Source organism: Zootoca vivipara, chromosome 1 (genome assembly GCF_963506605.1).
Source record: "Zootoca vivipara chromosome 1, rZooViv1.1, whole genome shotgun sequence".
Taxonomy (NCBI): Eukaryota; Metazoa; Chordata; class Lepidosauria; order Squamata; family Lacertidae; genus Zootoca; species Zootoca vivipara.
The window spans coordinates 72,340,561-72,361,679 of NC_083276.1; the positions used below are offsets into that span (position 1 = coordinate 72,340,561).

At 44.9% G+C, this 21,119-nt stretch overlaps 1 protein-coding gene across 2 annotated transcripts in view; it reads left to right on the forward strand.

Moving 5' to 3' along the window:
* Positions 1 to 7,285: 7,285 nt before the first annotated feature.
* The window catches only part of OSBPL5 (oxysterol binding protein like 5), a 133,718-nt gene continuing 119,884 nt past the window's right edge, over positions 7,286 to 21,119 (forward strand). Inside the window, exon 1 of one of the 2 annotated variants that reach the window (XM_035120805.2) lies at positions 7,286 to 7,827. In XM_035120805.2, coding sequence (XP_034976696.1) covers positions 7,801 to 7,827 — 27 coding nt within the window. In that variant the 5' untranslated portion in view covers positions 7,286 to 7,800. Of the gene's footprint in view, positions 7,941 to 21,119 lie in introns of both variants that reach the window. The other variant, XM_035120813.2, reaches the window with a different exon arrangement.

Here is a 21,119-nt window from a genome sequence, read left to right on the forward strand (position 1 = left end):
GGTGTCTATATAAAAATAAGTTTCTCCATATAAATTGTGGCAGAGGCTTTGCTCAGTCATATGCACAGCTGTTTGTTCGGGGGTGGGGGAGTCAAAGTGAATAATAACACAGAAATCCCTCTTCTCCTGCACAGATGGGCCACCATTGCCCTTCAGCCTAGGCAGGAATGACTAATATTTAAAGTTTTGTCTTCTTGAGCGCTTCCAATTCCCATTGGCAACTGTTCTGCTCATGAGCCAGGACAGCAGTATTCTGGCAGCCTGAAGATTAATTATAATAGTCAAGCAGATACTTAACTTGATCCCAAAAGAAGGCAGAAGATTTATGGGCTGAGCATAAAAGATGCGAAAGGTGTCATACTCTACTATGGATGATTTGGCTTTGTGCCTAAAGAATAGTAAAGTAAGTTGTAATATATAAATGAACAAAGATATCGAATAATGATTTGGAAGCACTTCCACCCTGTATTGTTATTATAGTGCTATTGGCATACCATCTACTATCTCATTCTTTCGACAGGGTTGTGTGTGTGTGTGATGTGCGTGCGTGCGTCACGCATCTCCTGGGTGACAGTTCCAAGTTCATAAATCAAAAAGTTACGATGTGCATGGGAAATCAGAATGAATATGCCTACCTGCTATTCAGGAGGTTTAGGTAAGGAAGGGACACAAGGCATAATTTGATTAGTAATTCCGTATAAAGGTACTGCCAAATGTAATTAGACCTTAGTTTCATTGCCATAGGATACCAACTACTGGGGGTAAGTGTACCAGGTTGAACCTTTTATCATCTACTTTGGTTCCTGCTAGGGAAAGACGCCCTCAAGTAGGGATGGATGGTGCAGTCTGTTTCTGGCCTGTGTTAGTTTCAGAGGTGGTTCTTCCTGTATCTGTTCCATCACGCCAGACTGATCAGTTCTTGTGTTGTATTAAAGATGGGTGTGAACTTACAGCAAAGCAACCTGCCAGAACTCCTAGCCTTTGCAGACACGGGACGGACACCGCAGCAAGGAGGTGGCTTGTCCACACCCAAGCAAACATTCATACATTCTTTATACACAAAGCAGCATATGTCAGTTTGGTCAGGACTTCCCATCACTCCACCTGATGAGATGAGGGCCTCATTGGTGGCAAATACCCAAATCTTAGAAAGTTAGTTCCCTTTTCTGGGCTCATAGCCCAACCCCCCAAGCCCACAGATAAGGAGAGCATCAAAGCAAGCCAATTAGCTTATATCAAAGCAAGTGGATGTAAACATATGTGAGCTCATTGCTACAACAATTACCAATTAATTCTGTGGTTATCTTGACAATCAAGATGACGCTATCAAAGCTTCCCGAACAGTTCGCCTTTGGTTCAATGCAGGAAGGAAAAGTTCTGCAGCAGAGGAGTCTTTTGTATCCGTGGCAGCTCCCTGTGTGTTCTGTTGCTTAGTCGTGTCCTACTCTTCGTGACCCCATGGACTAAAGAATTGGCTGTTAATCTTTCCCCTTGCTGTAGTTGTTGTTGTTTAGTCGTTTAGTCGTGTCCGACTCTTCGTGACCCCATGGACCAGAGCACGCCAGGCACTCCTGTCTTCCACTGCCTCCCACAGTTTGGTCAGACTCATGTTGGTAGCTTCGAGAACACTGTCCAACCATCTCGTCCTCTGTTGTCCCCTTCTCCTTGTGCCCTCCATCTTTCCCAATTTCCAGGGAGTCTTCTCTTCACATGATGTGGCCAAAGTATTGGAGCCTCAGCTTCAGGATCTGTCCTTCCAGTGAGCACTCAGGGCTGACCTCCTTCAGAATGGATAGGTTTGATCTTCTTGCAGTCCATGGGACTCTCAAGAGTCTCCTCCAGCACCAAAATTCAAAAGCATCAATTCTTCGGCGATCAGCCTTCTTTATGGTCCAGCTCTCACTTTGTGTTCTAGAAGGTTCTAAAAGCTGTGGTGAACCGTCCAGTGGCGGAGGAAGCTGCTTGAGCACCTGGAGCAGCAAACATGATGTGCACCTGGGGGCAGGGTGTCGCTACGTAGCGCACGTGCAGCATTGCTACGGCCGCTCCAGCGCCGTACGGACAGTGCCAGGATCCTCTGCTTGTGGCTGCAGCCGCAAACGGAGGATCCTTCACATGAGGCTGTGGCGGCATGATAGCTGCTTGCGCCGCCGTCGTGGGGCGCTGCCTTGTCACCCCCGGAGACGTGGCACCGGGAGCGCCCCCCCCCGTTGTGACACTACTGGAACCGTCATGGATATAAAAGGGTCTCCACTAAAGACCTTCCTCTTCTGTAAGTTGGAAGACTGCACATGCACACTTGTCATCACTGACTCCCACATGTTGAATTAAAACATACAATAACACCTGAAGTTGGTAGAAAGCATTGTGTTTATTTTTCAAGATTGGAGATGGGCAGCTGTCATAGCTGCCAAGTTTTCCCTTTTCTCGCGAGGAAGCCTATTCAACATAATGGAATTTCCCTTTAAAAAAGGGAGAACTTGGCAGCTATGGCAGCTGTGCTGTTCTTTGATGTTGTGTCCCGTGTAAGGCTTTGTACAGACCATACACTTCTCCCAAAGAATCCCGGGAACCATTGTCAAGTGTGCTAGGAACCATAACACTGCGAGGGGTAAACTACAGTCCTCAGGAATCCTTGGGGGAAGCCCTGTGCTTTAAATATATGGTGTGTGGGCGAAGCCTTGGCTTCTACTTGTTTGTTCAATTCTGTGTGGCTTGTATGACCTATTTTAAGCCATACTTTTTAACTGCTGCCTTTGTCTTAAGCAGACAAAAACTGCTACATCTCCTTAGAGAGCTGGCTTATGTCAACTGCTCTCTCTGGGGACACTGGAAGTTGTTTGTGGCTTTTTTCTTCCTTCCCTTAACACCTGAGAGCTGCAGCAAGTTCGCAATTAAGAGACCAAGATACCACTATATGTTTTCTGAATGCTAAAATAAACCAACAAGGAAGGTCAGATTTCACTTTGCTTGTGAGCTCAGAAGAGGCACGCATCCATACCTTTTACAAAGCATCCACTTTGCTTGAATGATGCCTTTAAGCGCTTTAGCCAATAAGTTCATCCGAAAACATTTAAAGGTAGAAATACAAGGTTTTGTTCCATTAAGAACTGTATTGCATTGGGGGGGGGGCTAGGAGGCTGCTGTACTTGTAATCCACTTGATTTATTGAACTATTATACTTTTCACTGCATGAACATCCGTGAAACCTATTGCAAAGTATTTTAATTAACTGACTACCAATAGATTGTTGAATCAATAGAGTTGTGGTTGCAGAGATCTCTTTATGTCAGTTATACTGATACAAGTGTGGTATTGAAGTCCTTTGATCCCTTTTTCACATGATTCATCATTTGATTTCTTTTACACAATCTCATTATTTTCTGCCGTCATAGCTGGCTTTTCTCTCTTCATCCTTTAATATGACATATATGATTGCTGCTTATTCCAGGAGAGGGGAAAGTCAAAACTAATTTACAACAGTGATTTCCTTCAAATGTCTCCAAGTTTGCCCATTGCTTAGACTGAAATTGCAGAGCAAAAATTTAAATCTTGCAGAAGGCAAAACAACTTAGTCAAGTTGGACTACCTTATGGGACTACCTTACGTTGCAATCCTACACCCAGTAACCTCGTTGGGAGCAAGCCCCATTGAGGTCAATTAGACTTAGGGTACTTGCAGATGACATGTTTATTACTGAGCATTCTTTCCAATTTGTTTGTGGGGAGGTTAAGAGACACTGCATCACACCAAGTGTTGTACCATACTTTTCCTGTTACTTTCCTAATCATAAAAAATCCCATATTTTGAAGAAGCAGGTTTGTGATTAAATTCCAACCAAAAAATAGCAACAGCCTGGAAGTAGATCAACAAATCTGTCAATTTTGGTGTCTCACAATTTCAAACCCCCCCCCCCCCGGCTTAAATTGATTTCTGCACATTTCTGCATCAGTTTGCAATTTGTTTTTAAAATCCTCGTGAAAGTTCATTAGCACTTAAGTGTACATTTCTCTAATATACACATTTTGTATGCAATTTTGTCTGATATGCATGCTTTTGCAAGCTGTCCGCCCCCCCAAACACACTAATACATGCATTATATTCATGCTTTCCCGCAATGTATGTATTTTTGCGCTCATTGTTTGGTTGGAAAACTTCAACACAAAATTCAGATGAGTGCAAATTTAGAAGTATAGCTGTGCTTCGGATTGTGTATTGTTCACAATCTGAACCTACCAAAATTCTCCTCCTTTGTACTCCTGAATAAGCATGTATAAGATTGGCCTGTTAGTGTCAGGTTATAACTTATAGGAATCCTGTTAGTATTTTTTTGATAGTGTTAAGATGTAGGATACAGTCTGAAAACAAACTGCATTTTTAAAGTATGCATTTACTTCTGACATTTGGGAATAGTGTGACCAATATGATCCACATATATAATGAGATTTATATATAGAAATTTATTTATATAGAAACAAGATATTTATTTCTGAGTGGCGACTGGTTAAGAATGTTCGCTCTTCTGTCCATAAAGGGACCCCTGACCATTAGGTCCAGTTGTGACCGACTCTGGAGTTACGGCACTCATCTCGCATTATTGGCTGAGGGAGCCGGTGTACAGCTTCTGGGTCCTGTGGCCAGCATGACAAAGCCACTTCTGGCGAACCAGAGCAGCACACGGAAATGCCGTTTACCTTCCCGGTGTAGTGGTACTTATTTATCTACTTGCACTTTGATGTGCTTTCAAAGTGCTAGGTTAGCAGGAGCTGTGACCGAGCAACGGGAGCTCACCCCTTCGTGGGGATTCGAACCGCCAACCCTCTGATTGGCAAGCCCTAGGCTCTGTGGTTTAACCCACAGCGCCACCTGCGTCCCTAAATGATCTAAAGTCCATAAATGATCCATAATGTCCATAAATGATCTAAAAGTAAAACAATGGTTTAATGCAGTTTATTTTTATAACTACCTCCCAGAAAATTATATTTACTTTAGCATGGGATAGGGGCGAAGCATGTGTGAATGTAAAGGGACAATTTATCCAGGTCTGGAAGTCTAGAGGACCCCTGCCTGGTCTGCAAACCCATTATCATGTAGTGGGTGGGGGAATCAAGGCTTAGGACCAGGGAACCTCCTGTTTGACTTCTTTGCACATGAACCTGCCTGGACCATCTTTTGAGGCCCATCTCTAGGTAAGTTTGGGATTATTTTGGTAGCAGTGGCCCTTTGTTGGAATTCCTTCCTAGAGAGGCTCATCAGCTACCTACTTTGTTTTTGGTACCAGGTATATAATGCTCTGTCGGTGAATTGTTTTAGGAAGGTGAATGTGGTTTTACATTGATGGCTTTGTTAGCTGCTGTGGGAAATCTTTTATAGTTGAAGGGTGGGGAAAATACATATGTAAATAAATAGATTGAGTCTGAGAATTTCTGTGCAACCTCATTTCCATATCTTGCAGGGTTGAATTGAGGCAATGAGAAGGGGTGCAACAACAGAAAAAAACAACAGCCCAGGGGGAAGAGGGGGAGGCAGGATGTGCAACCAACAGAGTGTATTAGCTGACGGATTAGGAGAGAGGGACAAGCACCAAGAGAACAAAATCCCAGAGAAAGAGTGTGCTATGGGTCTGTAGCAGCCCCAAGACTCACCTTGTATTTTTATCTCTGGCGTTTGGAAGCAGCCTAATCTGCTCTTTGTCATTTCATTGTGACTTTTTATTGAGGTCCAAATCTGATCTGTTAAATTTGAATCTCTGTTTCACTATAGGGAATGGGGCCCTATAGTGGGGGATCTAAAAACAACTATAACTTCTTTCTCCTTTTAGCATGAGTGTATGAAATTTGTAGGCAAATGTGTCCCTCCACAGTAGATTAAATCTGCCAAATTTCAGGCAGATCCATCCAGCGGGTTTTGTGCAGAGAACTTTACTATTTGGTCTTGTTTGACTATTGCTGCTGGTGATGGGTCTTGGAGCAGGGGGAGAGTCCATTCCATCTATTTGCCCACCCTGCTCCTGGTTGCTTCACTAGACAGGATGTTGCTGAATCAGATCCAATTCCAGAGATAGAGTAGAAACGACTGTGGCTAATTGATTTGCATCTTAGCCTACAGATTAGTGGACTGCCACAAAGCCAATGCACACACACACACACACCACACACCCCATCCACGTAGTGGATGCCAGCACTGCTGTTATGATTTACAGGTGGCAGAAAATATGCGAGTACAGGTGTGATGCCTTTGGTCTCCAGAGTGCATTAAAGTTCTGACAACAGATCCCAAGAACAGGAAGCAGGCATTTGTCACTTTTAAAATAACTAATATACATTTGTCATGCATATATAGCCATGCAGCTCAAACAAAGAAAATTAATCTAGACACCAACTCGTCCCCCAGGGTCTCAAAGCAGATGGACCTTTTCATTGGGTGAAGCTCATTACAAATGTCCTTTTCCCAGAGAAATTATACCTGAGTGTTGGTTGGGCATAATGCTTCTATCAATACTGTGAAGCTCTGATGGCTAGTTTGTTCCATTTAAGCTGTTGTTAAAGGCATCCAGAGAGCCATGAGGTGACACACACAAAAAGTGACAACTATGCAAATCTAGCAAAGGGATTTGCACACATATGCAATATGTTTCATTTCTATCCCACTCTTCTTGCACGTTGCTCATTATGGTCTTCAATTAACTTTCCATCCAAGCCCTGTCCAGGACTAGATCTGAGAACAGCTTCATCTTGTGCCACCTTTGAAAATACTTAGAAAGAAGAGGACAGTAATATATATCACCATCAGCAGCCATTATTCTCTCCCATGCTGCTTCCACTTGTGCCTAGAGCTTTCTGCTTATGCCGCCTTCATTTCCCCTTCATGGCTTCATCATTTTCATTGAAGGCCAGTATTTGGACGCTGGCCGTCCAGCAGGGGGTAGCAGGCTCTTTGGCTGCCCAAGTCTGCTCTCCTATTTTCTGCTCTGTTGAAAGCATCTGAAAGAGAAACAGAGAGCCACAAATTCTGGGGAGGGGCAATCCCTGGTAGTTGTAGTACAGTAGTAGCAACAACAACAACAGTAACAATAATCATAATCCTTCAGTATATGGAGACGTTCTGTGCTACTCTCCCGGATAAACGTCGCTTCACTCTGGCACTGTGTTCTCCCCTCTTGCCTCTTGTATTAGCCAGCAAAACCAGGAAGACGTCGAACACACGCACACGCGCGCACACACAAACTACAAACCAAATCCGATCCCGAACTGAATTAATCCTTCCCGGATTTTATGCTCCACCCCACCCCTCTTTCTCTCTGTGTCTCTCTGTTTCTCTCTTCCTGATGTGGTTGGATATAAGTCTTGTGGCATTTCCTGCTGCAGAGACTCCGTGAAACAGCTGTCCTGCTTTGGAGTGGCAAAGCTTTTCTTTCTCTCCCCGCCCTCCCCGGATCTGTTGCTTTGTTGCCTGCCTTCCTGCCTGCCTGCCTGCCTACCGCCGCCGGCCCTGGAAACGGGACCCAGGAGGGACGGTTGCCGAGGTTGGCTGCCGCGTTCCGGGCCCTCGGGGGCTCTTGGCGGCGAGGGCGCTAGAAAGCAGCGGAGCAAGAGATAGGCGGGCGCGGCGGGTGCGCGCCAGGGGCACCACCTCCTCCCCTGGCAGCGCGGCGCATGGCAGCGGTTTGGTGAAAGTGACACTTTGCGGCGCGGGAGGAGGAGAAGGAGGCGGCGGACTCGAGCCCACGGCAGCTTCGGGGACGCGGTCGCGGGCGGGCGTGTTGTGGAAGAAGGCGACCATGAGCGACGAGCCGGGGCGATGCTTCCCGGGGAACTTTTGACTATGGTGAGGAGGAGCTGCTTCTTGGCAACGCGAGGCGCGCGCTGCTGTTCGGGTCGCCGGCAGGAATTGGGGCGAGGGGGCTCTCGGGCTGCTGTTGTCTGCGCACTGAGGAGGAGGTAAGGCGAATATGCAGGACGACGACATGTTTTCGATTTGCCCAGCCCAGCAACGTGCGCGCCCGAGTGTGTGGATGTGTGTGTGAGGAAGGTGGCGCGTCTTCAGCCTCTCCTCGCGGAGGAATCGAGCCGTTTCCTTGCGCACAATGGCTGGGCTGGGTGGTGGAGAGACGGGCGCAACCCGGCGTTTTGCATTGCTCGTGGGACGATAAATGAGGGATTTATTTATTTTCCTCCTAAAAACAACAACATCGCTCTTAATGGAGCGAAGGTTTCAGCCCGTATTTTAGCGTTACATACGGGGATTCCCCGTTTTAAAGAGCTAAGACCCGGACCCCCCCCCCGTTATTAGTGCGACTTACTAAAAGGTCCTCTTAAATTAGAAAACGGACACGGATGTTCAGATCATTTTAGGAGATTTGATTTTTTTTTAAAAAAAAAAGTGGAGGAGACAAAGTGCACAAAAATGTTTCAGTTCACAAAAATCCCTAAGAGGACAACGGTGGCCATGTAAGCAAGAACCCAGAGACACTCACTGTGTAGCAGCCACCATGTGTTCTGTCTTCAGTGAATGGAACAAGAAGAGTCCCATTCTTAAAGTGCTGGGAATCTCATGGTTTTCAGATGCTTAAAATACTGCATCCCCGACGCCCATTCCTGCATCAAGTAGCCTTGTCAGCTGCCTATGTAGCTAAAGGTAACGGCAATAACAGGTTGGTTGGTTTGTGTTTGAAAGATTCTTCAGCAGCATGTTTGCAAATCTGTCAGATACATATTGTATCTGAGGTCTTGCAGAATTACAGTTTGTAAAATGCTGAAGGCAATTCAACTACATAAGGCCTATTAGTTTATTCAGTGGGTTAAAAATAAACTAAATGCTAGCATTTTTTAATAAAAAAGCATAATCACCCAGTAACAAGGCATTTAGTTTTAATTTTCTTTGCTATGCTTTGCATCCTTCTTTTGTTTTCTGTGCCATCACAGCAAATTTGATTTTCTTGAAGTTATTGTCCAGTGGTGGCTTATATTGAGAAAGCAGCCAGAGAGGCACATTTGTTGTTCTAATACCTTTGTATTTAAATGAAATTGTTACATGTATTGTTAGGCTCTGTCTTTGGAAAGTGATGACACTTTTGGTTATTTTTAAAATACAAGTTTCTCCCCCTTCCTCCCCTCCAATTATTTCATGTCATGGTGCAGTAAAAATAAACCACCTCAGTGCCTTGAAATACAGAGTGAATATAAATTGGGAGATCTTGGAATGCAACCCGAGGAAAATTATGAAAACATCTTTCAGATCTGAGGCCAAATGTTACTAATGCTTTATACGTGGGCTGTTCGGGGCTAACATAGGCAGAACATGTTGCTATTTTTAAGCACATTTTGTTACAGTTTGGGATTTACCGGGGGAGTGATGGAATGTCAGAAGAAGTCAGGTCTTTGCCTAACAACTGAGCAATTAAGATTCATAACCGAGCCAGTGGTAGACTTAGCCAGACCTAATTGTTGTTGGCAGTTGTGTTTTTTTAGGACATGATTTAAGCAGCCTGGCAGGTGAACCATGTTTCAGTGTGGCATTTACCAGGGGGAGAGGATCCAACTGTATGCTTCACAGGCTGCTCATCCTTGGTTTTTGGATACCTCCCAATAAAAAGGTTATGAAGAGAGAGAGAGAGAGAGAGAGAGAGAGAAAGGGGTGGTGCCCTGCCCAGTTTTGCTTTGACTTGGCTTGGCCCCTTGCCAGCATGTGACCACTGACAGATTCCTCAAGGGAATACAATCTGTGATAGAAAAAAGGGTTTAGCAAAGGTGGCAATGCAGTTACACTTTCTCAAATGCTCTTGGCTGATTTCATCCTAAAGCACCATGCCAAAATCAGTAAATGCCTGTGAAAGAGAGGAGTGCTCAAGCAAGGTCCTCTGCTCTCCATGCTCTGCCATCTTCTGAACACAGGGGGCTCGGAATTGGATACCCCAAAAATAAGGCACTGGAAGCGACTGCTCTAGTGGCATGTCTGTCAATTATAGCAATGCAGTAGAGGAGCAATGGTATTCTGAGGGTGGTGCATGGAAAGAAAAGTTTTGGACCAGATCTGTGATGAGAGCCTGACATCCACATGGATTACGGGTGTCTAAGTCAGGGGTCATATATATTACTAGAGCGCACAACCTTGTGCAAAGATTGTTTGTGGCCCACCATGCATCACTCCCTGAATTCAGCAGAATTCATTTGAAAGGTAAGATGCCCTGTGGAGTCTTTGTCTGGACTGCTGGTTGACAGCAGTAAAGAATGAGGAAGATTAACCCCTGCATTTGGAATCAGCTTTCATCATCTGCCTTGGGAACCCTGATACTTTTGAGCTGGTCATCTGCCATCCGTAACTTTTAAAACATGACGCACACACACCCTTCTCAGAGAGAACAAGCCACCTCAGACTTGGATTTATTTACAGGATTAACATGAGTCAAGGAAAGGCTCCTGGATAGCTGGCCGTTTGTTGTGCTTTCTCTTTCACCTTGGGAAAAGTATGAACCAGACTGTGATTGGCACCTCAGGGAGATAAGCGGCGTTTGTAATTAACAGTCAGCTTTGCTGTGATCTGAAATTAACCAAGAAAATGAGCAAGCAAAGGGATGACAACCCTACAGGCAGCATATCTAAGGTGATGTTCTTGGTATATGAACTGCTTCATTACTTGCCATGTAACAGGTCCTAGCAATACAGTTTCAAATACTTTTACCGCCTGTGATTTTTAAAACTTTTTTTAAAGGCTTAGAGATGGAAGAGGTGGGTGCTAGATCCACAGTACTACAAACACAGAGAAGTTATTTAGGTTTAGAAACATTTCTGTCTTGCCTTTTTTGGCTCCTGAGGAACCTCCATAGCAGTTTGCAACAGTACATGAGGCCTCCAAAGAAATTGCATTATTTTTTTTAAGTTAAGAAAGATGGGGAGATAAAGCAAGGAGATCTTTCTCTCTCTCTCTCTCTCTCTTGCTTGTCCAGTGTATTCAGTTGATGGGAATGCAAAACTTCTTGGAAGTTGACCCGATAAAATATAAGTTGCTAACTACACATCTCTGATTTTATAGGAGGGTAACAGCCTCCAAGACTCCTATAATCATGGGACTCAAAATAATATTGCAGATGTTTGGCAGCACTGAATCCCACATTTTTCCTTTGCAGTGACGCTGCCTGCTTCCTTTCTTCCAGGACCCAGGCATTCAAAATTGGCACAATAATATTTTCGGTTCCAGAGCATCATTGATGGGGGCAGGAGCAAATATTCTTTCTGAGCCTTTGCCTTAAACCATTTCTGTCTTTTATTGTAGCAGATTAAATTCTTCATGCTCTGTGCATATTTGAAAAAAGCTGACCAACCTGTTTGATATTGCACTGATATGCGACTGTTCAAGTGAAAGGCTGAAATAAGAGGATTTTCCTACCCGTGAATTACTAAGTCACTTATTTAATTAGCAGCTTGGAGGAAAGTGAGTGCTAAAACTACTAGTTATCAGAAAGAGAGTTTTCCTGTGGGGTACTCTGAGACCTCAGATTACTTGTGTTGCATTTGACTAGCTAGACATGAGATTGTGTCAACACTTCACACTACTTTGGTTTGCTCTTGAGTGAAAGCAGCTGACCTGTTCAATGGACAAGGTTTTCCTTTCTTATCTGAATTGCTAAAGGAAGTGAAGGGTTCAGTGGGTGGTGCAACATCTTCAAAGTTCTAGGTGTTCAGAAGCACTTTTTCTTATCTAAGATTACCAAATCTCTTACAACAGGGACCCGTATGGAGGCCAAGATCAATAATGTTATCTAGGTGGCTTTTCCTTGCTTATTAACTGCTTTGTGTTCATATAATAAGCCAAGTTCTTCTGACTTGCCTCCACCTGGATTAAGGTTCTGCAGGTTTCTTAGGTCTCTATATGAGCTGGTGTCATGGTTGCAATCTGTGCCATTGAAAGTGATTGTTATCCATTCATATCCCTGAAGACCACATATTTGCTTTTTAGACCGGGGGTGGGGATTGCTGGAGTAGCCAGCCATTTCCTTACTCTTCTAGCCCACTTTTGTTGGATACATTCATGCATCCGTGTATCAGTTTGCAGTCATTTTTAAAAAGATGACCATGTGTCAAACCATTCAAAGAACCAAGATTAATGTGCTTATCCAACATGAACTAACAAAAGGCATGTTGGCACAGGTGAAATATGGGTTTGTTTGTTTTCTGCACTAGGGATCAAATTTCCTCTGATGCGAGAGAGGAAATCCAAATTGTCAGCAGGAGAGATTGTTAGGTGGGGCTCTGTACTTGATCCTCATCAGTACTGGGGTGTGATCCCCCCCCCAAGCCTATTCCTTTAAGAGTGGCAAAGCCTCTCTGGTTTTACATGGCTAGGAAAAAACGATAGCATTAATCTCAATGGGATTATTATGCCCTTCTGCTTTTATGTTCCCCCATTTGTAATTTATTGCAACGTGAATACGTGTGTGAATATTTATGTATCATTGACTTACTTGTTTTGTTGGCTTTATTATAGCAGTTAGTGCAGAGGGGTGAAAAAGCATGGGATGGATTAATAAATCAGTTTTCTGCATTTGTATATTAACTCTAAGAGAGCATATGAGCAGCAGGCATCTTACCCTCAACGCTGTTTGGCTCCCACTCCCTGTGGACAGATGACAAGGCTGGCCCAAGGTATTTTGCTACCTGAGGCAAAGGACAAGGCGGTACCCTCCCCTCTTCCACAAACAGAAGCCAACTAGACTGAGAGTTTAATTTGCTTCAACACTGGTGATGGCATAGCATCCTCCACCCAACTAGAGTGCAGCAGGCTAGCTTATGACAGGAGTGGGGAACCTTTGTCCCCACCCCCCACCCTGTTGTTGAACTACAATGCCCAGCATGCCTCTACAATGCCCCTGCAAGCATGGATGATGGGACTTGTTGTTTGGCAACATCTGGAGAGCCAAAGGTTCCCCACATACCTGACTTAAGTATAATGTATGGCAGATCACATAGCTCACCCAGCTCTGTTCCCGCCCATCCACGAAGCATCTGTCTTATCGCCTCACTCTGCCTCATGATAGATGGCCTCAGCGGTACATGAAAGTTGCCCTTTGCTTATCTGCCTTCAGCACCGATGCCACCCCAATGCTAATAACAAATGCCTGTCTTAATATTGTATTCATTTAAGCCAGGGCTCCTTTCTCTCTCGTTGCTTTGAGGTCACGAGGAAAGGGGTGGCTGATTCATGGATTTAATATTATGTCAGTGCAGTTCATTTGCCGTTATCTCTGAATATGATGCTGCAGACTCCTGGACTCTGCGGAGGTGTGGTAAACAGTGGCACATTTCCTTCCCTAGAGATTAGAAGCCGCATGGAGCTGGAGGCTATTCATCACCCCGGACAACGTGGCAGGAGAAAACCAGCCCTTTCTCTGCTTCTTGAAAACTGCCCGCTCAGCTACCCCTGAGCTCCATATCCTGTCTGGTTACTTTGTGGTGTTGTTGTTGATTTAATCACAAGGGAGGAAGTGGGATGTGACCCTTATCAGATGTATGACTCACTGAGGGTGCTGGGTGATGTCGCACCACTTCCCTGGAAGTACCATTCGAAAGGGCTGCTGGGATTAATAATGGGACAGCAGGTTGATTTTGATAAGCAGCTGGCACAGCTGTGCAGAGAATAGATTTTCCTTTCACCAGAGGAATCCGTCTGTGCTCTCTGCCAAACTGCTCTTAAAGGGAACCCGGGCGGTGTGATTCCTGCTCCACATTTACACAGTGACAGGAAATGATGGCTAACTTCATGGGAGCTGTCAGATAGTATTATTTTTAATTTTTGGAGGTAGGTGTTGATCTTCCAAGGAAGAGAATATGGAACAATGAGGCTTTGGGGAGACTAGGCGTTGCCATTGCATCTTCTCAGGCGTTTCATCTTTTGTGCATTGCTTTTTGCAGCTTTTCAGCCTTTGAGGCTCCCAATGAAGAAAAGGAAAAGAAACCTCCACCAGCCACCTCCATGCTTGCTGATAGGGAGAAACTCTTTGCACCTCTCTTGTGTTCAGAACGGAAGGGAGGAAGGGTATTTAGTCCTGGCATTCAGTGACATGTGGGAATGTTTGGAAGGGGGTGTTCAGTGCAGGCCAGGTTGAGCCAATTCAAACGGGTACTGAGCATAGCTGCCAAGTTATCCCTTTTTTTAAAGGGAAATTCCCTTATGCTGAATAGGCTTCCTCGTGAGAAAAGGGAAAACTTGGCAGCTATGGTACTGAGCTGGAAGACCAAACAGTCGCTGAGGCACTGTGGAGTTTTGAGAGGATATTTCTTGAGACCTTTCACAGGCACCATAGAAGGTGCTGGTGGGCACCATGTTGGTGACCTCTGATTTACCGCCTCCATGCATAGGTATTTCCATGTAAAAACACTGAAATGTTGGCAGACAGTAGAATCTAAATCCAAAACATAAAACAATGTTTTCCTTGGTAGGCCACACAAGCTTTAGTGATGCAGACATTATTATTGTTATCATTATTATCATTATTATCATTAATTTGTCACTGGAGATCATATAGTGCTACAGTTACATCTCCAGCAGTATTAACCCAGCTACAAGTGGTCAGAAATGGAAATTGCTGAGCCATTTCTGTCTGGGAGTCAGGAAAGGACTTTTGACTGAGCAGACAGCTGCACGTTCAACCCAGGCTCTCGTGATAAGAGTATGAATGAGCAGTGTCACATTGTGCCAGCTGAAAAGTACCAAATTCATGGCTCAAACACTCCTTGGACAATAGATTTGTCAACCAAGGATTGGGAAATCCTCCCCCCTTCAAAATCCCATCATTTGATTCCATGTTAATATGGATTTATATGCCTATTTGCACCAGCCCCAGCCCTGGGCCATTTCTTAAAATGTTCATCTGGGTTAAAGTGTTTGGTGGGGGAATGCATTTTTAAGATTATTCTTGTGGAGATCTGTGGAACTCTTGTCTTTTGTTAGTAGAGTCTGCTGCTTCTTAGAATTGGCAGCTTCTCTGGCCAAATATGAGAGGAGGGTGAGGCAGGTCAAGGGTCAAGACCCTGAGTTGCCTGATTCTCAGGGGCGGAGAAAGGGGTGTGTGGTGGGGGCGGCCCTCCCCAGGTGTCACCACTGAGGGAGGGTGACAAAATGCCAGGCGGCACTCATTGCGGGACCTACAGCGTGTCCGAGCCATGCTTCTCTCCTGGGAGTGATGCAGTAGCTTTAGTGCCCACAGGCTCTGCGCTGCCCCAAACGGTCCGCCTGCCCGCCTCCTCCCACTCTGCCACCCTACAGCTGAGGAGGAGGCAGACTCCTTGGAGGCCCTGCAGAGCGTCCTGCTCCAGCTGGCCCCGCCCCCACTGGCGGCTGGCCCCACCTCTGGGCGCAGGGCACGTGTGCTGCCCCAAGTGCCCAATCAGCTTGCTCCACCGCTGGTAAGTCTAACCCTTTTTTCCTTTGCTTCTGATCTTCCATCTTAGAATGGCTAGTAGACCACACAGCAGAGCATATGCGAATACAATAATTACAAGCATATATGTCATTTTCACCAGCTCATCACCCAGCGCCAGCACGAGCAGCGAGTCAGAGGAGAGGAATGAGGAAGTGAGCGGAGTGGAGAGAGGGCTCTCGTATGCTACAGAGCCATTGCACCGCTTTGAGGGAGAGCTAGGGGATGGGGAGCTAAGACAGCCATTGGACACAGGGCGCCTGTTCACCCCGATGCCTGAATTGAGGCGTGCCAGCACCCATAGGGCAAGGGGGCAGCATTTTGGGGTCCCCAGGCTCTTATGCTGGGTGAAGACCCGGACTGAACAGTCATGTTTTCCAATACTCTTGCGCTGTAAATAGCATGCACAATAAAACCCTGAAAGAAAGGACAGAGTGGCGCGTCTTTACTCATGAGTAGCCGCAATCCTCTCTGACCCTGCTCTGATTTCTCATTGAACTCGGATGCCTAACCAAATAATAAAAATTAATTGCAGCATTTTTTTTTAAAAAAAAACAAAGCTTACACTTTTTGTGGGCCTAATCTGTCCCGCCGGTCGGTTTAAAAAGGTCGGTTTAAACCGCCTGTGGCAGTTTATTTCCTGGGGTAAAATCCTAAAAAAAAGCTCAACAACTTCATTCTTTAAAAAAAGGTCCCTTCCATAGCTGCCAAGCTTTCCCTTTAAAAAAGGGAGAACTTGGCAGCTATGGTCCCTTCACTTCATCAAATCTGGCATGGGTGTAGGCAGGGGGGGGCAGGAGGGGGCAGCTGCCCCCCCTAGAAGCAAAAAAATTAATGTATTTTACAGACCATAACCAGCACTTTTCCCCTCCAAAAACTGAAGTGGAAAGGGCTTTGCTTTAGCAAGAGCAGCTAAGTCTCCACTTGCTGGGGGGGGGGGACACAGCAGTAACAAAAACACATCAAATAAATAAAGCAAAGTGGCTATCAGTAGTTAAGCAGTTAAGACAATGGAGCATATATCCCCAGGCAAGATTCGATAGCTGACCATTTCACCCTATTGTTCTTAAGTGGGAGTTGTTAATGAGCATTCAGGAGCATTAAGAGTTCTATTGGCTATTTAATGAGGGTGCAGACTCAGAGGATTCAATTTGACTAAGGTGGCTCTGCAAGGCTAAAAAGAAGTGAATAAGAAAGGGGGGGAGGCTGTAGCTTTGACAGACACAGTGATGTTTATAAAAAGCATTGGTGTTCCAGTCTGCCCCTCCTCCTGCATCTGTATACTGTAAATCAGGGGTGGCCACCTCCCAAGAGACTCTGATCTACTCAGAGTTTAAAACTGGGGGTGATCTACCCCCTTTTGGGGGGTTCAGGTCAAAGCTGTTGAGTTTTTTTAAAGGAAAGGAAGCCCTGTTTTTTGGGGTTTAGGTCAAACTTGAGCTTCTTTTAGGAGGGAGGGAGGCCCATTTTTGTTTAGGGCTTCAGGTCATAGTTCAACTTTTTTGAGGGAGGAGGAAAATTTTGGGTGAGCTTTTTTTAGGGGTGCCAGTGACCTACCAGTGATCTACCACAGACATCCAGTGATCTACTGGTAGATCACAATCTACCTGTTGGACGTGCCTGCTGTAAATCAAGCAGAGAGAAAGCTGCTTACAAGGCTCCTGTACATGCAGAGTTCTAGCATCACAGCGTCTCCCAGAGGCACCCACAAATATGAGTTATCCCTCTCTCTATTTCTTCCTTCCTTCCCTCCCTCTTCCATCCTTAATAAAATACGGGGGGGGCAGATAAGCCCCACATAGAAAGCCCATCAACATGGGGGGATGACTCTTTCAAATACGGTATTTACCAGTAATTGGGGGGGGGAGAGGCACCTAGGCCTCTAGGAGTTGGCTGCTATGCCTAGGAGTAGGACAATTCAAGAAAGCAGAACGATGCATATGGTATGGTAATATATCAATAGAATCGTAGAATTGTAGTTGGAAGGGACCACAAGGGTCATCTAGTCCAACCCGCTGCAATGCAGGATTTTTTCCTAAGGTGGGGCTTGAACCATGGTTGAAATATTATGCTGATATGCAGCAACGCCTTGGAGCTGTCGTGGCTGCGGCCGTGTCTTGCCTCGCCCTTGCCCGCCCAGCCACCCCCTCTCGCCTGCCCGACCCTCCCGTCCTCTCCAGCCAAGCAGGGTAGCCGCCAACGCTACCAACCCCAGAAGCACAAGGTGGCCGCTGCTGCCGCCGCCACCGCCACGATGTCATCGGGCCCGCTGGCCCTTTAGCCCTGCCCACTTCATGGCCCCTCCCCTTCCGTGCCTTGGCCCCGCCCCTGAACGACCAATGGCGTTTCCGTGTGCTGCTCTGGTTTGCCAGAAGCGGCTTTGTCATGCTGGCCACATGACCTGGAAGCTATACGCCGGCTCCCTCAGCCAATAGAGTGAGATGAGCGCCGCAAACCCAGAGTCGGTCATGACTGGACCTAATGGTCAGGGGTCCCTTTACCTTTACCTTATGCCCAAAATTATGACAGAGCTAACTACTTTGTTGATAACAAGGGTTATATTTTTTTTACTATTAAACAGTACTTCTTTTCCCCCAGTTAATGATATGCTTATATAGAGAGTTAAAAAGAAAGCACTTCTCGTCATCTGAAAATGACCTTTATTTAAAGGAACAAAATGAATGATTTTTTTTTTTAAAAAAATATTCAACATTTATTTCACACAAAGACACATCAACAATTTACATCTCGCAGAGCGGAACTTTGAACACATGTCATTTTTTTATTCTTTTAAGGGTATTGAATGATTTTCACCAGCTGCATTTGATGTGATTAATGCTAAAAACATTTTAAGAATTGTTTCTACATCTGGAAACATGGTACCTGACAAAATACAGGCAGTGTTGCAGTTCACCTTCAAAAACAATAGAAGCAATGTCTTCTGAGTACATATCAAGTGATTTTTGGATGCTGTTGTCTTTCTCCACCTCGTCAGTATCCTTATAAGAATGCAGTTTCGTTGTCTTCAGCTTCATCATAAAACATTTTCCTTTTCCTTAAACATTTTTCATTTGAGTCTTCAGCAGGATTGGCAGTATGAATGAAAACATCTCACTGTGGACCTTTCAAAGCCAAAATGGCATTACTTGTTGTAGAGCTCTTTGTATCGAGTGCTAGTCCTGCTTAGAGTAGAATCACTGACATTAATGAACATGAGTAACTAAGGTCCATTAATTTCAGTGGGCCTACTCTGAGTAGGACTGGCATTGGCTACAACCCTTCATTGCCAGTTTGCTACAGGATGCATTCAAGGCAAGCAAGAACACTCCCTTGGGCCAGTGATTGAAGGGCCAGTGGAATATCTTCTGTTTTGGATGCTCTTTGGGGGTAATTGAACTTCCACCAAGATTGATATTGGATATAACCCCCCACAAGACTTTGTTGTGTAGATGTGTAACTCCACAGGGGGAATGAAACATTCCCCACAAAACTTTAGAGATTGCTGAGCCTGTTAAGGCGCCTTTAAGGGGGAAATGCAACAAGGAGAAGCTCTTTATTAATCAGCTGAGAATTCCACATTGGTGTTAGTTGGTTCTGAAATCTAGCCAAATATACTAAAAGCAGATTGCTTGATGAAATGTATCAGAATTTGTTCCAGTTATGCTTCTTTCTTTCGTTTCTTAAATCCTTCCTTGACAGATCTGTGTAGTTTTTCCATACTGTTTTATTTTAAATTACCCCAGTCCCCATTTCCCCTTTCTGCATCTGGAGTGTTGGGATTCTGCACCTGCCCATTCTGGCATCCATTTATGAGTTATTAAATTCTGAAATATACTGTAGCCGAGGCAGTTTGCCAACCGCAGCAGGTTTGCAAAAGCAGTCCCAAACCCCGCACCACCCCAAGGGGATTGGAAGTCAAATTCTCGGCTGCTTTTCCCAGCCTTTCCTGGTGACATAAATAAAAAGCTTTCAAATCCGTCTTGTCCCTGCTGCATTATGATCTGTTTGTATCTGGAACTCATCATTCCTAAACAGAAGAGTTGAAAGCCATTCGACTCTTAGATATGTGGGAAATGTGCATGCATTTCCAAGCACTATGCTAAAAGTGTTTGTTTTTAGAATATAGGGCACTTCTGCTGATTCGGAAGTTGATGTAAATGCTTTGCTTTTGGAGAGCATATCTGAGTTCTTTTTATTTATTTTGAGATTTATTCTCCTTCCTATCCTGGTGGCCTGGGGAGGATAAAAACTAATAAAACTGAAGGTCTGAATTTAATGACTGCTCTCGTAACCTCTGTGATCTCCAGGTATAAGAGAAGAGTGCTAGCTAGGCAGTTTCAGTTCTAACTGTGAAGTAGATAAATCAAAGTTGAAGTATAAAGGGATGGAGGGATGTGACAGGGGCACAGACAGATCATTTCCCCTATTTCCAGTGTTCAGAGGTGAGTGTCATTGCTTACATAGCCACAGTGGCACCATTCATCCAAAGGAAGGAGGGATCAGCAGGCTCAGAGAAACCCCCAGGTTTATGAAGTTTGTATATAAAGAGAGAGAGAGAACAAAACTGGGTGGGTGGGGGAGATAACCCAGTGAGAACTAAGCGAATTCAGTGGTTGTGGGTGGAAAACAGATAGCCAGATGGAAGGGGAAATGGAATGGAGCATCATTACGACTGGCTGGCTGGAACCCTGAACAGGAAGGAGTCCACACTTTTTGTTGCACGTCCCATTTGCACCACTGAATAGCAGGTTCTGTGGAACAACAGTGGGAGACAGCTACTGCCCTCATGCCCCACTTGTTGACTTTCCAAAGGCATTTGACTCGACACTGTTGTAACAGCATGCTGGATGGATGTTCAGTCCGATGCAAGGCTTCACACTTTAATTTCTCAAACAGTATTTGAAAAACAAAATTCCTTGTTAATACCGTGCAAGATTGTATTACACACTGCTTAAAATTTCAGGGCTACAGTACCTGGGTGGCCTTTTCCAGAAGGTGGTTCTGGGAGGAGACTGTTTGGCTCCAGGGCAGTTATGGTTTGGGGTCACACGGGTAGGATCATCTTAGGATGCCTTGCTTCATATGCCACCACCAAGTGAGGGGAGGCAGTTGGCTACAAAGGACGGGGCCTTCTCAGTGGTAGTACCCCAGTTATGGAACCCCCCCCCAAATACTTCATTGGTGCCTTCTTTACGCCCTTTTCAGCACCAGGTGAAGATCTTTTTACCCACCTAAGCCTTTTAACTTGTGGTTTAAAATAAACCCTAGTTACACCTTCATTGTTTTAATCCTCAAGCCACCAATTTACAGTGAAGAAAATTGAAGTCCAGTGTAATTTCAGCCTCATTTGAACTGCTGTCTAGTTTTCATTGCCCTTACTGGAAATCTTCCCGATGACTTCAGTTGTGGTTAAAATGTTCTCTGGAATGGGAAGCTACTAATTCATTTTAACTGTCTAGCAAACTATGGACTTCGATGAAATAACACAGCTGTTTGCTAATTATATATACATTTTCAAAGCACTGTACAGACTACTTATTGAAACAATTAGTCTTTAAAATGGCCAAATGAGGCATACGGACCAGTATTATTATCCAGTTCCAGGCTGTTCATCTTTTTGAGTGAGCCTGGAACTACGGTAGCTCAGTTGGTAAAACTTCTCTTCTACATTTCCTTGGTGGGAAAAGTCTTGAAAGTCTAACAA